This window comes from Carlito syrichta, unplaced genomic scaffold, assembly GCF_000164805.1.
Source record: "Carlito syrichta isolate Samal-C Ts95f unplaced genomic scaffold, Tarsius_syrichta-2.0.1 Scaffold281728, whole genome shotgun sequence".
In the NCBI taxonomy this organism is placed as follows: Eukaryota; Metazoa; Chordata; class Mammalia; order Primates; family Tarsiidae; genus Carlito; species Carlito syrichta.
In genome coordinates, this window is record NW_007225824.1 from 424,837 (window position 1) to 444,997 (window position 20,161).

At 41.2% G+C, this 20,161-nt stretch overlaps 1 protein-coding gene across 1 annotated transcript in view; it reads left to right on the forward strand.

Moving 5' to 3' along the window:
- The first annotated feature begins 2,663 nt into the window (after positions 1-2,663).
- Positions 2,664-20,161, forward strand: part of POLR3B (RNA polymerase III subunit B) — a 130,500-nt gene continuing 113,002 nt past the window's right edge. The window contains exons 1-5 of the mRNA XM_008052564.2: positions 2,664-3,197; positions 9,705-9,737; positions 14,298-14,354; positions 14,440-14,504; positions 18,284-18,359. Coding sequence (XP_008050755.1) covers positions 3,126-3,197; positions 9,705-9,737; positions 14,298-14,354; positions 14,440-14,504; positions 18,284-18,359 — 303 coding nt within the window. The 5' untranslated portion in view covers positions 2,664-3,125. The remainder of the gene's footprint in view (positions 3,198-9,704; positions 9,738-14,297; positions 14,355-14,439; positions 14,505-18,283; positions 18,360-20,161) is intronic.

Consider the following 20,161-nt stretch of genomic DNA (forward strand, 5'->3'; position numbering starts at 1 on the left):
GACTCAAGCCCTCATGCCATTGCTCAAGCTGTTTTTATCTGCTTGAAATATCTTCCGCCCATGTTTTTGGTGCTCATTATGATAGAGTGGTTAGAAACATGCACTCTAGGGTTAAGTAATTATGGATTTAAATTCCAACTCTGCTTGGACAAATTTCTTAAACCTTGTGAGCCTTAGTCTCCTCACCAGTCAAGTGGGAATAACCATATTTATCCCCCAGGGGTTGATCATTCATTTAGAGGGTGCACATATATTCCAATGTCTGACAAAGTGTAAACATTCAGTAGATGGAAGCTCTCCCTACTATTTCAGGGGCCAGTTTGGACACCTCTGCCTTTCCTTTTCCCTTGTTCTCCCTAACTAATACTCCTACTCCTCACCCTTGTCCCATGGCATAGGTCAATTTCTCATCTAGCTGCCACAATACTTTATATATAAGTAATGAGATAGTATTCCAAGATGTTAGTCATTTTTCTTCCTGGGATCTCTTCCCCCTAATTTCCCAGCCTCTCTTCAAACCACCAGTCTTTTTGTACTAATATACCTTAGGAAAAGGATGTGACTGCAGAAAATGGAGGAATCATGACGAGACTGTTGCTGGCTTTTTGATTTAAAAAATCAGGCACTTAGGAGATCAGAAGTCATGGATTTGACCTGGGGTGTAGGTGTAATACTGGAAGGACTGTGAGGGATTGTGGCAGCTGTGGTCTAAGGACAAACACCACTCAACATCAGCCAGATGTTGCCAAGTAGAACTTTGAGCCACTGCTACCAGAACCTCCTACTTTTTCAAGAGACACTAAAAAAAAAAAAAAAAAAATTCAGGATTAAAAAATGTGAACACAATATCAAATTTATCACCCACTGCATTTTTTTCTTTCAAATCATTTACTCAACACAAAATTTATTCAGCGACAAATGATGGGTTAGAACCCAGGGATACAAAGTCAAGAAAGTTCCTGTTCCAGGAACTCACAGTCTGAAGGAGAATTAGACACATAAACAGAAGATTATGGTGCTGAGTGATGTCTTAGGTGAGAGTAGTTACTTCCAAAGTGGAATCATTGGACAGCAGCAGGGAACTTGTCAGAAATGCAAATTTGCAGGCCCAACTCACCAGTCAGGAATCTGAGATTGTTTTCAACAAGCTATGGAGGTGATGCACATTGAAGTTAGAGAGCTGCCTTGATAGTGGAAAGCAAAGAAGACTCTGGAGCAAAGAGCCAACACACCTGAGCCAACCTTGAGCTCCTCAGCTATCTATAAATCGCTTTCACAGTCCCTTCCAGGCTAGATCCTAAGTAGGCAACAATATGGCTAAATCACAAGGATAACACACAAGTTATTGCTTGTCTGTAAGTAAACTGTGAGAACTTCAAAGACCAGGGGCTGAGTCTTTTAGTTTTTTTCCCTCCCTTTCTCTTACTTTCAGACATCAGTGCAATACTTAAAAAATACAAGCACTGAAATTTAAGTAGCTAATTAGGAAATAAGACTAACCTGGTCCAAGCGTTGTACCTTTATGAAGAAAAACTGGAAAGCATATATGTATTTACAAGTTTTCCTAACTTTTCTTATTGTGGTAAACTATACATACAACTTACCATTTTAACCATTAAAAATGATGCACCATTCAGCAGCCTTTAATGCATTCATATTGTTGTACAACTATAACATCCATCTCCAGAAATTTGGGATCTTTCCAAGCTGAAACTCTGTACTCATTCATTGTTGGTATATTTTGTCTCATTTTTTCCAAGCAGATTTTTTTTTCTATTGACTTGTATGAGCTAATTTTATTATTTACTTTTTAGCCCAGGCAGGAGTGCAGTGACATGATCATGGCACACTGTAGCCTCCACCTTATGGGCTCTGTGGTCGTCCTGTGTCAGTCTTTCAAGTGGCTGGGACTACAGGCATGCACCACCACACCAGGTGAATTTTATTTTTTGTAGAGACGAGGTCTCACTATGTTGTCAGGCTGGTCTTGAACTCCTGGGCTGAAGCAGTCCTCCTGCCTTGGCCTCCCAAAGTGCTGGGATTACCGGTGTGAGCCATTACACCTAGCCCTGAGTTAAAGGGAGATCAGCTGTTTGTCTTTTGCCAATTTGTATTTTAAATAGGGACTATCCCTTTGCCCTTTGCCAACTTATGTATTTTTTTAAAAGCCTCTATTCATGGCGATTTTTAAAAAATCTGTTAAAATATTTTAACGTTTCATGGAATCATAAAACCATGTTTAGAATTATATTATAAAATCCTTTAGGATTTCTGTGTAGTTGTCCTTGAAGGTCTTCACCACCTGAATGTTTTGACTGGATATATTCACGTACGTTTTCTTCTAAGTTTTTGTTAACACTTAAATATTGAATCCACACGGGATAGATTTTTTTTTCCCCAGAGCTAATCAGCTGTTTTAACATTATTTATTGAATAGATCATCTTTCCCCTACTAATTTAAATATCACCGTTTCATACTAAATTTCTCCATGTGCTGGTATTTACTCCTTATCTTCCATCTGTCACTGTCTTAATTACTGTCCTGTTGTGCCCTCTTCTCTAGTGCTAACTCCTCCCCCCTCTACGGCTATTTGGGTGGCTGTATGCTATTCCATCACATGCATGTACCGTCATTTATTTGACCAATTCCCTATAAATAGGCATTTGGGAAGTTTCCTACTTTTCCATACTATACAACATGTATAGTTTTGAATTGAATTAAACGAATTCTCTGCCTCCGTGGTTCAAGTTGCATACAGTACCCATTTACATTTTCCTTCAAACTATTTTTAAAATTTCTTCGAATTACTTTTAAAATTACGTTTTGTTGGTCTCAATTATTGGAGAACTAGCAATAAACCAGTCAGCCGGGATTTAGCATACCCAGGCCATATCTCCGAGCTACACCAGGGGGCGCAGTTTCCTGGCTCGGCCTCAGTCACATCCGGGTCCACCGCAGGTTCGGGCGAGGAGCAGGCGGAACCTTTCTGTCGCGCTCCAACTAACACGCGCGGCGGGGACATTTTTGGCTTCGGCGCCCCGCTCTGCAGAAGTGCTGCCGTTTGCTCAGGGCAGCGAAGGCAGACGTGGAGGTTCTGTCTGCTTCTTCCTTCGTCGTGAGCGGCATGGACGTGCTAGCGGAAGAGTTTGGAAATCTGACCCCGGAGCAACTGGCCGCGCCGATTCCGACTGTAGAGGTGAGTGCCGCGCACGCAAGGAACGTCAGGGCTCGGGAGGCGATCCCGAGGGGGCGTTGCCCGAACACGCTGGCCACCAAGCGGGGCGGGCCGGTGACTCCTGCGCACGCGCAGAGCTTCAGCGAGGGTTTCTGCGCAGGCGCCGGGCTCCGCGCTTGCGCGTCTCTTAGCGAGCCCGTCCGCGTGCACTTCAAAGGGCGGAGCGCGGGGGCCTGACAGCTGCTGCTGGGGCAGAGGAGCCCCGCGGATGGCTCTCGGGCTGAGCTTTTCCAGTATGTCCGGAAGGATTGCCCTAGCACCCGCCTTGGGGGACGGACTGCGTCTCTGCGGGTTTACAAAGAAGGACACTGGCCGCGCTCGGTGGCTCAGCCTCTCGTCCCAGCACTTTGGGAGGCCGAAGCGAGTGGGTTCGAGACCAGCCCGGGCAGCTTGGCGAGACCTGGCCTCTACAATAAATTAAAAAAAAAATTAGCCGGGCGGGGATCCTCGCGCCTGTAGTTCTGGCCACTTGGAAGCCTGAGGCGGAAGGATCGCCGGAGCCCAGCAAGCAGGTCGACGCTGGGGTGGCCGTGAGTGTGCCACTGCGCTCCAGCCTGGGTGACGAGTGAGACTCCAACTAAAAAACTAAAGTGAAATAAAGAAGGACACTGAGGTCCAGGGAGTTTAGGCTACTTCCATGAGGTACCACAGCTGGCTGTGGTGGTAAAACCAAATTGTCAGAATCCCAGGCTAGTCATCTTTCGGTTTGGGCTGCCGGTGTATTTACTTGAAAACGTGCCTGTGTGTTTCCTGGGGGAGAAGCTCCATAACTTTCATCAGGTTCTCGGAAGTTAACGGTAACTGCTCTGCAATGAGCTGCCCAATGAAGTGCGGCTGTGGACATACTTTATTTTCTGGAAAGGCACATACAGCCCCAGACTCAGAACCTTCATCGGTATGGCATGGGAAAGTGGAGAAATGAAGAGGAGAGTCAAGGTGGAGATTTCAGACAGAGGGAGTAGGGTGATTGAAACCTCCCAGGCAAGACCGTCTGATGTTTTTTGAGGCGTATTAGAGCGAAGAAAATCGGAGGAGGAGAGATAAAAAATGAAGGGTGGGTAAGGGTCCTCCTGGATCTGAAAATTTTGTTAAACATCTGAAGGAGCTTGGAGTTTTTCTTGTGAGCAGTGAGTTGCCTTTGATTATAAAGAACCTCCTTATGCCGTACTTACTTGGCAACTTAATGAAATCTACTTATAATCAGTTCATTGCATCCAATCTATGAGTGCATGCAATACACTGGTGATCGTCATCAGGGAAAACTGGATTTTAATTTGGAAGAATTAATATCCAGAGCCCATTTACTGAGTATTTACTGTGTGCCAGTCTCTGTTTAATCATAACATGCATATGGTGATTTCATCCTCTGAAATAGGTACTATTTTCACCCCCATTTTGCCAGAGAGATCCGAAGACATTATGTAGCTAGCCTGGTGTGAGAAGGCTGGTAAGTGGCTGATCCTGAATCTGGACTCAGTCTGCCTCCAGTCTTCATCCTTAACTACTGATGGACTGCTTCTCCATAGAGCTGAAGAAATAAGCCCAGGAGATTTCTATTCCATGTTTGAATTCAGACAGCTATGAGGGGACCAGTACCACAATTCTGGGCTTCTGATTCGGAATACAATTCCTCTTTCTAGCCCTCTATATCTAGATATAGCCCTCTATATCTATATCAGGACCACATCTTAAAGGTCCTGCTTTCTAAATACCTATATGCAAAATCTGAAACTTCATTTCCGCTGTTTTCCAACTCAGAGCCACTGTCATCTCTTACATCCTAACTGGCTTATGGTGCCTGACTTGTCCCACTCCAGTCTATTCTTTGCTCTGTGGCCACAGCTATCAGTTTAAACACACAAGTATGGTTATGTCACTCTCTTGGTTAAAATTCTTTAATCTCTGTCCATGATTCTTAGGGCAAAATGTAGTCTTTACCATGTTTGTAATAAATTTCTTCAGTCTCGCCACTGCTTGCTTCTCTAGTCTCTTTTCCACCATTCCCTTTCTTCTCCCTGCCCTGAGATGTTTCTGCTCTACTCATAGAGTTTTTTCTGTATCATTCTCTCATTCCCATTTATAGATTAAATCCTACTGATCTATGATACGGCATCCTTAGAAAGGCCTTCCTTAAGTCTCCTAGAAGACGTTAGATCTCCTTGCTATTTGCTGCCTTAGTATCCTGTCCTTTCTCAATACTGGTAGTTACTTGTTTCTCTAACCGCTAGACATCCCACTGTCTTATTCTCCAGTCCTCAGTTAGCTTTCTTGTGAAGTGAATGAATATGAAAAATAACTTTATTACCTTTTTCAAAGCAGAGGTATTTAGAATGACGTTGAAGTGCTCAGAGAGGGACATTTCATTCATTTATACTATTGAGTATCCTCTTTGCATTCTTGTGAGGTAAACACTACAAGTTCAGTGAACTAACACAGGTTAATCTGAATTAATTTCTCTATTAGAGAAATTCTTTCATTATGCTGAGTTTTCTCTGAATGAAAAATGGCATTGCCATTTGAGAGATTAAAATATTTACTTCAACTTTTCAACTTTAGTGTTTTCTCTGTTACTTTTTCTAGATAGGAGTTCAGTTTTACTTGAACTAACTCTGCTTAGTACATTTTTTGTGTGCTCCTTATGGTAGCATGGCAGCATGGTAGGAGAAATAACACGAGCTTTGGAGCCAATCAGTCATTTATTTGTTGAACAAATATTTCGATATTGTTGAGTGTTTACCTGGTGGTATGCTACTCACAGGGTTTTTACAAGTTCAAAAAACTTGTTCTCTGACTTCCAAGGTTTATAGGGGGAGACATGTGAGCAGGTAGAATAACATGCAGTAGGTGCTGTGAAAAAAGTAGGCAGGGGATATATTGGTATTACCATATATTACACATGGTAGCGGAGATATGATGCCTGAATTGAGCCCTGATAGAAGTGGATGAAGTGTTGTGGTGGAGGTGGCACTCCAAGTAGGAGCACCATGCCAAGAGCCCACACTGTGGCGTGCGAGCTTGGCAAGAGGCGAGCCAGGAGGAATAGGCAGAGATGAGAGCACAGAGGACGTTGTGTGCCTTGCTGTGGAGTTTAGACATGATGAGGGGAAGGGGGAGGCACCTGAGAGTTGTAAGGGTAGAGAATGAGGTGATCAGCTGTGTATATGAGAAAGTGCGCTCTGGCTGGCGTGTTGAGCATTGGAAGGAACAAGCAGGAATACTGGAAAGGAAGTATTGCCATTGTCCAGGTGAAAGGATATGAGGGCCTCAACAGTGCTGTAGCAGAGGACGAATGTGAGGCAGATTCAAAGGAGGTAGACTCAGTAGGACTTGTTTTCCTGCCAATTAAGAGGAGCCAGACAGGTAGAACTTCTGGGTATCTAATCTGGGATGGCTGCATAAATCCACTGAACTTGGCAGTGGAACTGGGGGAAGGTTTAATTTTGGACATACTGAGTATGAGAAGCTTCTGAGTCCTCAAGGTGTCACTGCCCAGTCATGAGTTGAAGAGGACAGGCCCTTACCTGGTGGCTCACTGCAGCAGCGATGCTCATGCATTTATTTATTCACTCAGTTTTTATTGGAGTCTTTTGTGTGCCAGGCACTGTGGTAAACAGGATAGACATTGTCACTGCCTTTGAAAGAGTTACATTTGGAACTGGGGTGAGGGTGAGACAGAACCAGACAACATTTTCTTCTTTTTTTAAAAATAATTTTGTATTTTAAAGATGTGGGGTATAATTCAGCATTACGTATACAAATGTTCATTATACAGGCGTCCTTATTGATGAGGTGTGCCCTCTCCCACCACACAACACTTTCAAACAAGTGTTGTTTGAAATTCTCCATCCCCCAGCCCTGTGGAGACTGAGAAGAGATGTTGCCAGGGATAGAACTTTGAAGAACACTAACATTTGCAGGGTGGGCAGAAGAAAAGAGGAGCAAAAAGGCACTGTTAGAGGGAGGAAAGACACGAGAACGGTGTCACAGGAGTGCTACAAGAAGGCAGTGGCCTGCATGGTCACATGCGTGGACAGACTGGGGGAGCTGAGGGAAGGTCTTTGGAATTAGCAGGCTTGGTGGCCTTTATCAAGTCGGTAGGAATCCTGACTGTAGTGGAACGAACAAGGAGTGGGGCCGGAGGAACAGAGAGGCTAAATGGAGACGGGTGGGGAGGGAGAGCCAGCTGAAGGGCAGGGAGGAAAGGAGCCAGAGGGAGTTGCTGCCTCAAGGAAGTTTTAAATAGAATAGGTTGAATATCTAATACTGAAATGGGGTGAGTTTGCCAATCTGCCAGAGAAGATTGGAGGTGATATGTTTGTGGGAGAAGAGCTAGCCTCAGATCAAGGAACGGACACTTCTTCCTTTGTGATGTGAGGAAACGAGTTTGAGAATGGGTATAGAGAGGAAAACTTGAAGATGTAAGAGGAAGAAGTGGAGGGGACTGTATTAGTTTGTAGAGCTGCCATAACAAAGTACCACAAGCCAGGTGACTTAAACAAAAGAAATTAATTTTCTTACAGTCCTGGAGACTACAAGTCCAAGATCCAAGTGACAGCAGGGTTGGTTCTGTCTGAGGGCTGCCCCTCCCCTAGCTACTGATGATTTGGTGGCAGTCTTCTGCATTCCTTGTCTTGTAGAATCATTGCCCTGATCTCTACCTTTATCTTTGTATGGTGTTGTTCCTGTGTGCATCTCTGTGTCTGAATTTCCCCTTTTTCAAAGGACTGGTTGTATTAGATTAGGGCTCACCCTAATGACCTCATCTTGACTTAGGGAATTACATCTGCAACAACTCTGTTTCTAAATAAAGTCACATTCTGAGGTATTCTGCATAGGAATTTTGGAAGGGACATACGTCAACCTGTATCAGTTATCATACCTCTCCTTTTTTAAAAATTAGGTATAATTTACATATGATGAAATGTACAGGTATTAATTGTTCAGTTACATTGGTTTTGATAGTATGTATACTAGAATAGCTATCACTCGATACACACTACAGAACATTTCTATCACCCCAGAAAGTTCCCTTATGACCCTTTTCAGTGTATCTTTCCTTCTACCTTTTGATTTCTGTCATCATAGCTTAGTTTTGCCAGCCTCCGCTCTTGAAAATGCTTTTTACTGTCTCCAGGTTGTCTGCCTTCCTCCTCAACTCCTCCTCAGTCACCTTTGCCGGATCTACTTTCTGCCCTTGTCTCTAAATGTTGGAGCGTTTTTTATCTCACTTTGTGGAACTCTTCTCCATCTATATTCCATAGGTGATCTCATTCATCATGTGGCTTTAATTGCCATGCATCTGCGAGCCTCTTTCTAGTTTGTATGTACAGGCTAGTCTGTTCCCAAGTTCCATACTCATTCGTTGCCTATTTCCACCTGAACGTCTAAATGGAGATCTCAGACTCAACATACCTAAACCAAACTCCTGATAGCCCCTCATGCCTAAACCTGCAGTTCCTACAGTGTCCCTCACCTCCATCCGTTGTACCTGTATCCTTTTAGTTGCTCAGACCAAAAACCTTGGTGATAAATTTGGCTCCTCTCCCTGTTGGAGTCCTCTTGGCTTTAACTTCAAATTATGTCTCCTTGGCTAACAACTTCTTCCCACCTGTACTGTTACCAGCCTGGATTATTGCAATAAACTACTAAATGATCTCCCAGCTGCTTACCCGGTCTATATTCAACCCAGCAGCCAGAGTGATCCAGTTAAAATGAGTCAGATTATCACATCTTTTGCTCAGAACCTTCCAGTACTTCTCAGGTCACTTAGGTGAAAGCCAAAGTTTTATAGTTGCAGCAAGGTCCTACATGATCCTTAGGCTCTTCTCCAGCAACCGGGTATTCTAACTTCAGACTTGGCTCTGACCATTTGTCAGATTTCCTATCTGCAGTTGGATGCCATAGGGTGCTATCATGGTAGGCTGCTTACCACCTCAGGAAGGTATGAAAAGCATACCCAAGAACTCAAGAAAGGTGACAATTCACAACTAGTTAATACAGAAGGCAGAAAACATACGTGTCATCCTTCTGCGGTCCTGAGACGAGTCCTGACCAGACACTAGTTGAGAGAGAATGGAAGGGCGAAAGAACTCCTTTTGGTCTTGACACCTGGCTCCCCTACCAAGCTCTCTGAGGCTTTCTCAAACTGGCAGATGCCACTTAGGAAGTGTCATGAGAAAATAACAACGAATGAAAAGTGTTTAAAATCTTGAACCATCAAGAAGAGATCACATTATGTTCTATTTAAGAATTCTATGGTATGTATATTTACATGTATATGTATTTATGTGTATACATATGTTTAGTGCATATGCACACACAATTTCCATAAAAGTGGTTACAATTCAAAATGTGTTCTTTTTGTTTTGATTGACTTTCTTTTACTTATTTTGGTACATTAAAATAACTTCTTATAAAAGTATTGTGGTTGCTGATGCAGAGTTCTGATATTCTTATTTTGGTTCACAGGAAAAATGGAGATTGCTTCCAGCATTTTTAAAGGTAATTATGTCACACTTAATAATAATTGGTTATTTTTCAGATGAATAAAGTTAAAAAAGCTATTTTTTAAAGATTAATTTTTTTTACTATTACTTTAAAGATGTGGGGTACAATTCAGGGTTTGGTATATAAGTGGTCATCGCACAGGTAAAGTTTGGGTACCTAAGATTAAATTTTTGATGACAACATTTTTTGACTTTGTACTACTGTATATTTTTCTATGCTTTAGAAATGTAAGGAATTTTAAGGCAAAATTCCTATAAGGGCTTATAAGGTGCTGGTTGGGGGAGTAGTGGTTTAATTTTAGAGAGTGGTATATACATAGTAGTATGACTTGTGAATAATAAAAACCAAAGTGCTGTGGGCAAAAGAGTGATGCCACAGATGGTCAGAGAGGGTCACCCAAATGAAGTGAGACATAAACCACATCTTAAGAGAAGAGGATTTAGCTAAACTGAGAGGTAGGTGCAGAGTGGGGCTTAATCCAGGTGCTCAAGAGGAGCCTCCACAGCTGTTGGGCTGGAATGTTTGGGCGGGTAGTTAGAGGAGCTGTTGAGTAGAATATAATATGGCATAGGGCTTCCAGGCCATTTGAAACGGCTTCTGCTAAAAAGTAGTGGGTATTGGCCAGGCTCTGTGGCTCTGCCTATAATCCCAGCACTTTGGGAGGCTAAGGCGAGTGGCTTGCCTGAGCCCACGGGTTCGAGACCCACCTAGGCAACTTGGTGAGACCTCATCTCTACAATAAATACAAAATTAGCTGGGTGTGGTAGCGCGCACCTGTAGTTCTGGCTACTCGGAAGGCTGAGGCGGAAGGATCGCCGGAGCCCAGCAGGTTGAGGCTGAGGTGGCTGGGAGCGTGCCACTGCCCTCCAGTCTGGGCGACAGAGTGAGACTCCAACTCAAAAAAAACAAAAACAAAAAAAGAAGTAGTGGGTACTACAGTGAGAGATCACTTAACACCAGCTACAATGGCTGTAATCAAAAACAAATGTTAATGTGCATGTGGAGAAACAGGGATTCTCTTGTTCCGCTGTTGGGAATGTAAAATGTTGTAACTGCTTTGGAAACATCTTGGCAGTTCTACTCTTAGGTATCCACCTAGGAGGAATGAAAACACATGTCCACACAAAACTTTTACATATATGTTCATAGTAACACTATCCAGCCTTTGAGTTCTATTGAGTGGAAGCAGCTCAAATGAATGTCAGTCGATGGATAAACAAAATGCTGTATGTAAGTTCAGAGGAAGGGGTGATATTTATAATCCAAAAAAGAGGAGACAGTTTATGGCACACAGTTCAAGAAGACATAGAGAACTCAGTAGAGACATAAGACTGTAGTTATTTTATTCACTCATTAAAGTTGGAGTCTCTCTTACTCAGATCACCTTGAAATATATTTGTCTATGAACAAATATTAAAGATTTTAATGCATAATTGGGAAGAAGAATGCAAAACTTGTAAAGCTTCCAGTGCTGTTGACCAACAGGATCAAGATCCAGAAGTGTCAGTAGGCTGGGGTGACAGCAGTGAAGAGGGACACATGTCAATTCCCGTGCTTAGTTTTGTGAAAGTACCATTTGGGGTGTGCTTGACTTAATAGCAGTTTTTTGTTTTGTTTTTTTTTGATGAGGATAAAAATCACCCTTTGAGTTTTAGTTGACTGAAGCTCAGCATGAGCCAGTACTGTGACCTGGTTTCTTTAACAGAAGTAGTATTATATCCAGAATGAGGTAGGTAGTAGCCCCACCGTCCACTGGTCACACTGGAGAATGTCACTAGGGAGTTCAAGGAGCCCATATTAGGGGGAATGTTGGCAAATGGGAGCAGGCCATCGCTGCTGAGGCATCTGAAAAGTGTGTATTCGAGAAGGAGTTGAAGTTCCTGTTCAGCATGGAAGTGAAAACATGAAAGAGATGTGATGACTCAGTGGACTGTCCTGAGGCAGGCATTTTCTCCTGAAGAGAAAATTTTGTTCATTGGGTGGGAACAGGGAAAACTGACCTCAGATCAGGAGAAGGTTGATTTTTTTTTTCCCCACCTAATAATCAAGACTATTTCAAAATGGAATGATTGCTTTGTAAGCTAATAAGATCCCTAATATGGAAGCATAATTAAAACAAAGACTGTTAGGAAAGTTCTAGAAGTGTTGAAAGAATTGTGTTTGAAAATTAACTTTTTTTTTTTTTAGAAAGCAGGATTTATTGAGAGGACAGAAAAGCTTCCACAGTTGGAGGGGACCTGAGGGGGTTGCCTGAAAATTAACATTTAAAAAAAATGAGGCTGGGCTCGGGGGCTCAGCCTGTAATCTTTGGGAGATGGAGGCGAGTGGATTACCTGTGCCCGTGGGTTCAAGACCCACCCGGGCAACTTGGCGAGACCTTGTCTCCACAATAAATCAAAAATTAGCCGGGCCTGGTAGCACATGCCTATAGTTGTGGCTACTTGGAAGGCTGAGGCGGAAGGATTGCCAGAGCCCAGCAGGTTGAGGCTGTGGTGGCCATGAGCATGCCACTGCACTCCAGCCTGGGTGACAGAATGAGACTCCAACTCAAAAAAAAAAAAGAGTGTATATAGTCTTTTAAAATCCTAAGATTTGGAGTCTGGGTGTGTTTATTTTTCAGTGTTCTCTGTAGAACACAGCACACAGCACTGTCTAAAGGCAGCTTTGACTTCTGAGACAAAAGTAAAGCTACTGCTAACTTTTATGTAATCTTAGGTTTCCTGAATTTCACCCTGCTTTCAATTTGATACAATTATTTTCATCTACCTTAATAGAAGTCCTTATTTTTCTTCTTATTCTATAAGGGATATGAATGACCAGGGTTTGGATATGTGAAAATCATGAATTTGCTCAGGTAGGAAAAATTTGCTCAGGTAGGAAAAAGGCAAAAAAGAAAATAGACATTGTTTGAGAATTGAAAAGATTCTCGATGATTGAAAAGATGCTCGATTGCTACTTTTTCTTTGATTTTTTTTTTAAAAATGCATTGTAGCCGGGCTTGGTGGCTTAGCCTGTCATCCCACGCCTTTGGGAGACTGAGGTTAGTGGATTGCCTGAGCCCGTGGGTTCGAGACCCACCTGGGCAGCGAGACCTCATCTCTACAATAAATCAAAAACATCAGCCGGGCGTGTTAGCACATGCCTGTAATTCCGGCTACTCGGAAGGCTGAGGCGGAAGGATCGCCGGAGCCCAGCAGGTCGCGGCTGAGGTGGCCGGGAGCGGCCACTGCACTGCAGTCTGTGTGACAGAGTGGGACTCCAACTCAAAAAAAGAAAAAAAAAATGCATCGTATGCATAGAAAATGTTCCTTGTTTATTAGCGTATGAGAAGTCAATAGGTATAGCCATGCGTCACTTAATGACAAGGATTTATTCTGAGAAATGCATCGTTAGGTGATTTTGTCATTGGGAGAACATCATAGCATGTACTTACACAAACCTAGATGGTCTAGCCTGCTACCCACCTAAGTTATATGGTCTAGCCTGTTGTTCCTAGGCTACAAACCTGTAGAGCATGCTACTGTGCTGAATACCATAGGCAGTTGTAACACACTGGGAAATATTTCTGTATACAAACATATGTAAACATTGAAAAGATAAAGATACAGTATTGGAGATAAAAAATGGTGCTCTTGAATAGGGTGCTTAATGTTACATGAGTGAAGCTTGCAGTGCTGCAAGTTGCTCTGGGTGAGTCAGTGAGTGAATGGTGAATGACTGAAAGCCTAGGACATGATTGTGTACTACTGTAGATTTTATAAATACCGTACATTTAGGCCACTGTACACTAAATTCATTTAAAAGGTATTTTTTCTTCAGTAGTAAATCCTAGCTTACTATAACTTTTTTACTTGATAAACTTTAATTTTCTTTAGCTTTTTGACTCTGGTAATAAGACTTAGCTGAAAACACAAACATGTTATACATCAGTACAAAAATATTTTCTTTTTTTATATCCTTATTCTGTAAGCTAAAAACTGAGATGCAAACACATTATTAGCCTAGGTCAGGATAATAAATATCAATGTCTTCCACCTCCACATCTTGTCCCAGTGGAGGGTCTTCAGGGGCAATAACACAAATGGAGCTGTCATCTCCTGTGTTAACAGTGCCTTCTTCTGGAATATCTGCCTGAGGCTGCTCTTGAGAAAGTGTCACACTTTTCAGAGATAAGCCCTTTGAAGTCAAGTCAAGTTGTAAGTTACTAGGCAATAGGAATTTTTCAGCTCCATTATAATCTTAGGGGACTACTGTCATATGTGCAGTTTGTCGTTGACTGAAATATCATTATGTGTGGCACATGAGCATATGTTCAAATGCTCATATCTTGAATTCTAAAGGTCAGAGTGCTTCTCAAGGAGGAAAACTTGAGGTATACTAGTAAGATGATAGAGAAATAGAATGAGGACACATTAATAGAAAGTTTTACTAAATAAAATTTGTGAATTTTTTTCTTCACTTTGGTTTTGAGAAAAAATTGATGCTTACCTATGATTAGATTCCTTTATATAATCTGTTATTTTGTTGCTAACCTACTTTTTACTTTCTGTTTAGGTGAAAGGCCTCGTGAAACAGCATATTGATTCATTTAACTATTTCATTAATGTAGAGGTAAGTATCAGATCTTAGAAGGAGACATAAGCTAAGAATGAATTGGAAGCCAGAATCTTTCCTAATGTTACACTTTCTGCTGCAGATAAAGAAGATAATGAAAGCCAATGAAAAGGTTACAAGTGATGCCGACCCCATGTGGTACTTAAAGTAAGGAACCAACTACTCTTAATTTGCTATTTTGTTTATGTCTGACATTTTTTAAAGTGAGTGTAGTTGCTGTCAAAACACTTTTAAAAATCATACTTTTTGATCTGTTTAATAAGATTATAAAGAACTCAAATTTTTTAAGCGGTAAACTATAATAGAGTTTTGATTGAGAAGTTATTTAAGCTATTAGGTTTGAAATATTTAAATATGTTTTTAGTTTGAAATAATTTTAAACTTAGAGAAAACTAAAAAAATAGTACAAAGGCATCTCAAATATTCTTTACCCAGCTTCTGCTAATATTAACATCTTGCATAGTCATAGCACAATGATCAAAATCAGGATGTTAGCACTGATAATATGTTGTCAACTAATCTACAGACCTTATTTTACGTTTTTCCTCTAATGTCCTTTTTCTGGTATAGGAATCAATATGGAACCCCACATTATCTTTAGTTGTCTTGTCTCCTTAGTCTCCTCAATCTGTGACAGTTCCTCAGTCTTTCTTGGTCTTTCATAATTTTGACACTTGAACAATTTAATTTAGTCAGTTTTTGTAGAAGTTCCTTTAATTTGAGTTTGTACGATATTTGGTCATGGTTATATTGAGTTAGCATTTTGGAAAGAATACCACAGATGCAATATTTTGTGCTATTCTCAATAACTCACATCAGGGGTATAGATGCCAATATATATATATACTTTTTTTTTTTTTTTTTTTTGAGTTGGAGTCTCACTCTGTCGCCCAGACTGGAGTGCAGTGGCCGCTCCCGGCCACCGCAGCCTCGACCTGCTGGGCTCTGGCGATCCTTCCGCCTCAGCCTTCCAAGTAGCTGGATCTACAGATGCACGCTACCACATCCGGCTAATTTTTTTTTTTTTTGGATTTATTGTAGAGATGAGGTATCACCAAGTTGCCCAGGCGGGTCTCGAACCTGCGGGCTCAGGTAATCCACTCATCTCAGCCTTCCAAGGCGCGAGATTACAGGCTGAGCCACCGAGCCTGGCTATGTCAATATATTTTATTACTGGTGATTTTAGTTTTGTTCACTTGGTTAAGATAGTATCTTCCAGGTTTCTCCACTGTAAAGTTACTATTTTTCCTTTTGTAATTGCTAAGTATTTTATGGGGAGATCCTTTGAGATTATACAGATATCTTATTTCTCATCATACTTTTACCACTAGTTTTAGCATACACTGATGCTTCTGTCTGTAATGGATATTATTGTGGTGTTTACCTAATGGTGAGTCTCTATTTCCACCATTCCATCTGCATTAATACTGGAATTCTTCAAGGAAGAACTTTCTCTTCCCCTTATTTGTATCGCTCTACATTAATGTATATCAATTTGGACTCACAGATGCTTATTTTATTCTGTGGGTTATAATCCAGTACTGTCATTTTTCTGTTGCTCAGCTTTGACCATAGGGAGAACCTTCAGATTGACTCCTGTGTCCTTTCAGCATGGCTACCGTTAATTTTTGAGCACTCCTTTATTCTGGCACCATAAGATGTGGTTCATCTGCTGTGTGCCGGTCCTAGCTTGGGAATTGATAATTTCTTCAAAGAGCCTTAGTTTCTCTTATTGGAAAATAGTATTTATTTATGTATGTATGCATTTATTTATTTATTTATTCATTTTTGAGTTAGTGTCTCACTCTGTCATCCAGGCTGGAGTGCAGTGGCATGCTCACAGCCACCTCAGCCTCGACCTACTGGGCTGAAGTGATCTTTCTGCCTCTGCTTTCCAAGTAGCTGGAACCACATGCACGTGCCACCACACCTGGCTAAGTTTTTTGGTTTGTTGTAGAGACAAGGTCTCGCCAAGTTTCCCAGGCTGATCTCAAACTACTGGGCTCAGGCAGTCCTCTTTACCTCCACCTCCCAAAGTGCTGGGATGATAGCAAGAGCCACCATGCCTGACAAAAAATAGTGTTTAGAAACTAAGACAAGTACACTAAGATCTCAATGGATAGAGCTTGGAAATATATGTATATTTACTTTGACACATATATACACACACACATCTGTATTTCTGTGTCCTATCCACGTTTACATATATTAAAAAATCATATAGACTGAGAGCTCCAGTTTTAGTCCGACACTGCAGGACTCATTCTAACATTTTCCCCTTCCTTATTTGTAACGTGTGTCTCTAACAATGAGAACTCTGGCTCTCATTATTCACAACATTATCTTCTTATTTTTTCAATCCTAGACCATACATAAAGTCTCTGAATTGTGAACTCATACCTCTGTGAAAATAAAATTTGCTAGAGTACAGTATTTGTGTACTTGTCCTTTTTGTCTTTAGCCTTATAGCGTCCAATCCAAGGCACGGGATTACAGGCTGAGCCACCGAGCCTGGCTATGTCAATATATTTTATTACTGGTTTTCGAGTTACTTAGATTTATTCTTTTCTTTATTTTTTGGTTATGTGAAACATTACTATGGTTGTCAGAGTTGGATCTACACAAAAGAGTATATTTAGAGAATTGTTGCTCTTCTTCTAATTCTTTCCACCTTGTTCCCGGCCACTCTGTAGATAACCAACCTCATTGGTTTCTGCTTTATCTTTCTATAATTATTTTGCACAGAAGAGCATATATTTTTTTCCCTTCTTGCCTTCTTCTTTCTTTCTTTTTTTTTTTGAGTTGGATTCTCACTTCGTCACCCAGGCTGGAGTGCAGTGGCACACTCATGCCACCCCAGCGTTGACCTGCTGGGCTCTGGCGATCCTTCTGCCTCAGCCTTCCAAGTTGCCGGAGCTACAGGTGCATGCTACCATGCTCGGCTAATTTTTTTTTATTTATTGTAAGACGAGGTCTTGCCAAGTTGTCCTGGCTGGTCTTGAACCCACAGGCTCAGGCAATCCACTCACCTCGGCCTCCCATAGTGCTGGGATTACAGGCTGAGCCACCGAGCCCAGCCTGCCCTCTTCTTTCTTACACAAATGATAGCATACTATCAGTACTCTTTTACACTTTGCTTTTTTCATTAAGTATTATTTTTAGAGAGCTGTATTTTCAGTATTTTTGTGAAGAGATTAATCCAGTCCTCTTTTGATGGACAGCATGGCTGGTGCCAAGTTCTTGCTATTGTGAACAATGCTACAATAAACATTTGTGTGCAGGTATCTTTTTGATAGAGTGATTTGAGTTCTTCAGGGTATATTCCCAGTAGAGGATACACGATGGAATACTACATAGCCATAAAAAAGAACAAAATCATGAATTTTGCAGCAACCTGGATAGAACTAGAGTCTATAATACTGAGTGATCTCTCACAGAAACAAAGATCTGAGTATCACATGTTCTCACTCATATAGTGGACCTTGAACATCTACCACAATACTATAAAAAAAGGACTGACAGTGATGGGAAACTATGGGGGCGGGTAGGGAGGGGAAGGGAGGTGGGACTAAGAGTAGTCAATATCTGTCTGGGGATGGGGAGACACCCCTTATTAACAAGGGTGCCTGAACGATGCACATTTGTATACCTAACCTTTAACTACACCCCACAATTTTATAATAAAAAATATTAAAAAAAAAAGATTTATAATTTTTTAAAAAGGTACTTGATAGTGTTTTCCCTCCTTTGTAAGGCTTTATGTACTATCACTTCAAGAAGATCTCCAGTTATAATTTTTAATGTGTCATCCTTAGCAAGATAAGCATTTGCCAAAACATAATTCTTGTAGTTGGGAGGAAAAAAGCTTGTTAATTTTTATGTTCTTTGAAGAAGTATAATTGCTACTGGACTAATTTGCTTTTCAGATATCTTAATATCTATGTCGGGCTTCCTGATGTTGAAGAAAGCTTCAATGTGACTAGACCAGTGTCTCCTCATGAGGTAATTGTTAGCCATACTTTAACTGAACTCGTTTGCTTTAACTCAGGGGTCTGCCTTTAATTTTTACTCTTAAAAGGTGATTTAAAAACAGGGGAAAAAACTTCTTCTGAGACAAAGATAACCAAAATAAATGAGCACATGCCTAATACCTACTATCTTAGGAATCAATTCTGTGCTGTCTATTTTGTCATTTAATCGTACCCAGCATGCACTCTGACATTTGCATCCTATTAGTGTCCTCTTTCTCAGCTTTTTACTCTCCCATCCTTTACTACTTGTGCCTTGCTGTTCGTTGCAAGAGTCATTCATTTAGCACACTTTCTGAGTGCTAACCAGGCACTTTGTTAGACAGAGACCAAGGGAGAGATGGATGAGAAGAAAATGGAAGTACAAGGCTTTTAATAGAGTTTCAGACAAAAGGTTATCAGAGGATAGGCCTGCTTATCATCTTTAACAGATTCTAGGTTTCTTTAAATTCCTTCACTTAGTGTATGTAATTGGGAATTAATCCCAGAAAGAAAATGATTTTGGTAGATTCATCTGGTTTGTGTTAAAGTCAAGCTAAAATAGCAATTAGGGAATATGGCACAGGGATCTATATTAGAGAACAAGTGAAGGATTAGAGTGTTATGGTTATTGTCTAAGCAAGATTAAGCAGATAGTGTGATCAAGTAACCAGGCTTTCTGTATAGGTAAGTTTGGGTTTTATTTAATCCACAAATATTTATCGAACATTTATTTTGTGCCTCAATATTGAAAGAAATGAAGTGAGATATAATCTTCTTTCTCAAAGAGTTCATACTCTTGGGGAGAGATTAAAATAACAACACATGAAACAGACACTGGGGATGACAAACTTGAATGTGTAGAAGGACTGGGTAGATGATGTCAATACGTGAAGCTGTACGGAACAGGGAATGGTGAAGGCTGTGGGATAGAAAGTGCGCCCCAACTTGGCTTTCCTCTCCTTCTCATTCCATTTTGCTAGGTTGTTCCAGTTTTTCAAGAATGAGGCACCAATTGGCCATTTCTAAGTTATCTTCAAAACTGTGTTACTGAGTTTAGAGAAGGGAGAAGGCAGAGTGATTGGAAGGAATTCAAGAAAACTGAGGCTACATTTGTCATTATAACGATTCTTCCAGATTTGAAGGAAACATTTGGAGATTATTGCAATGGAAAGGGGAGAGGCTTCTTGGAGGTATTCTGGCTCTTGGAAAACTAGGAGAAGGGAGAGGGAAGGAGGGTGGGAAGTGATGGAGCCACAGCAGACTGGCCGGGTGCCAGTACTGCAGGCTTCACCAGGACAGCCCCACTCCCGTAATTTCAGAAAAGCAAGAAAGGACAGAGGGGCCCATGGAGGTAGTGTAGGGCCTGTGGAGTGGGTCCCCATTTTTTTTTTTTAGACCACATCTGTTGAATTCCATTTCCACTTGAAGGAATGGGTTTGTTAAAACCCACTGAATTCTTGTCTATTATAGTCATTGCTTTATGTTTATTAATTAAAATGAGATAGTATTTATATAGTACTCTGTACCAGGTACTATTTTAAAAATATATATTTGTACTTTGGGAATTAAAATGATCATTCTCATCCCCATTTTAGATGTGAAGAGACTGAGATGCAAGATGATTATTTACAATTTAAGTGGCAGAGCCAGGATTTGAACCTAGACAATAGAGTCAACACTCTTTTTTTTTTTGAGTTGGAGTCTCACTCTGTTGCTCAGACTGAAGTGCAGTGGCCACTCCCGGCCACCACAGCCTCGACCTGCTGGGCTCTGGCGATCCTTCCGCCTCACCCT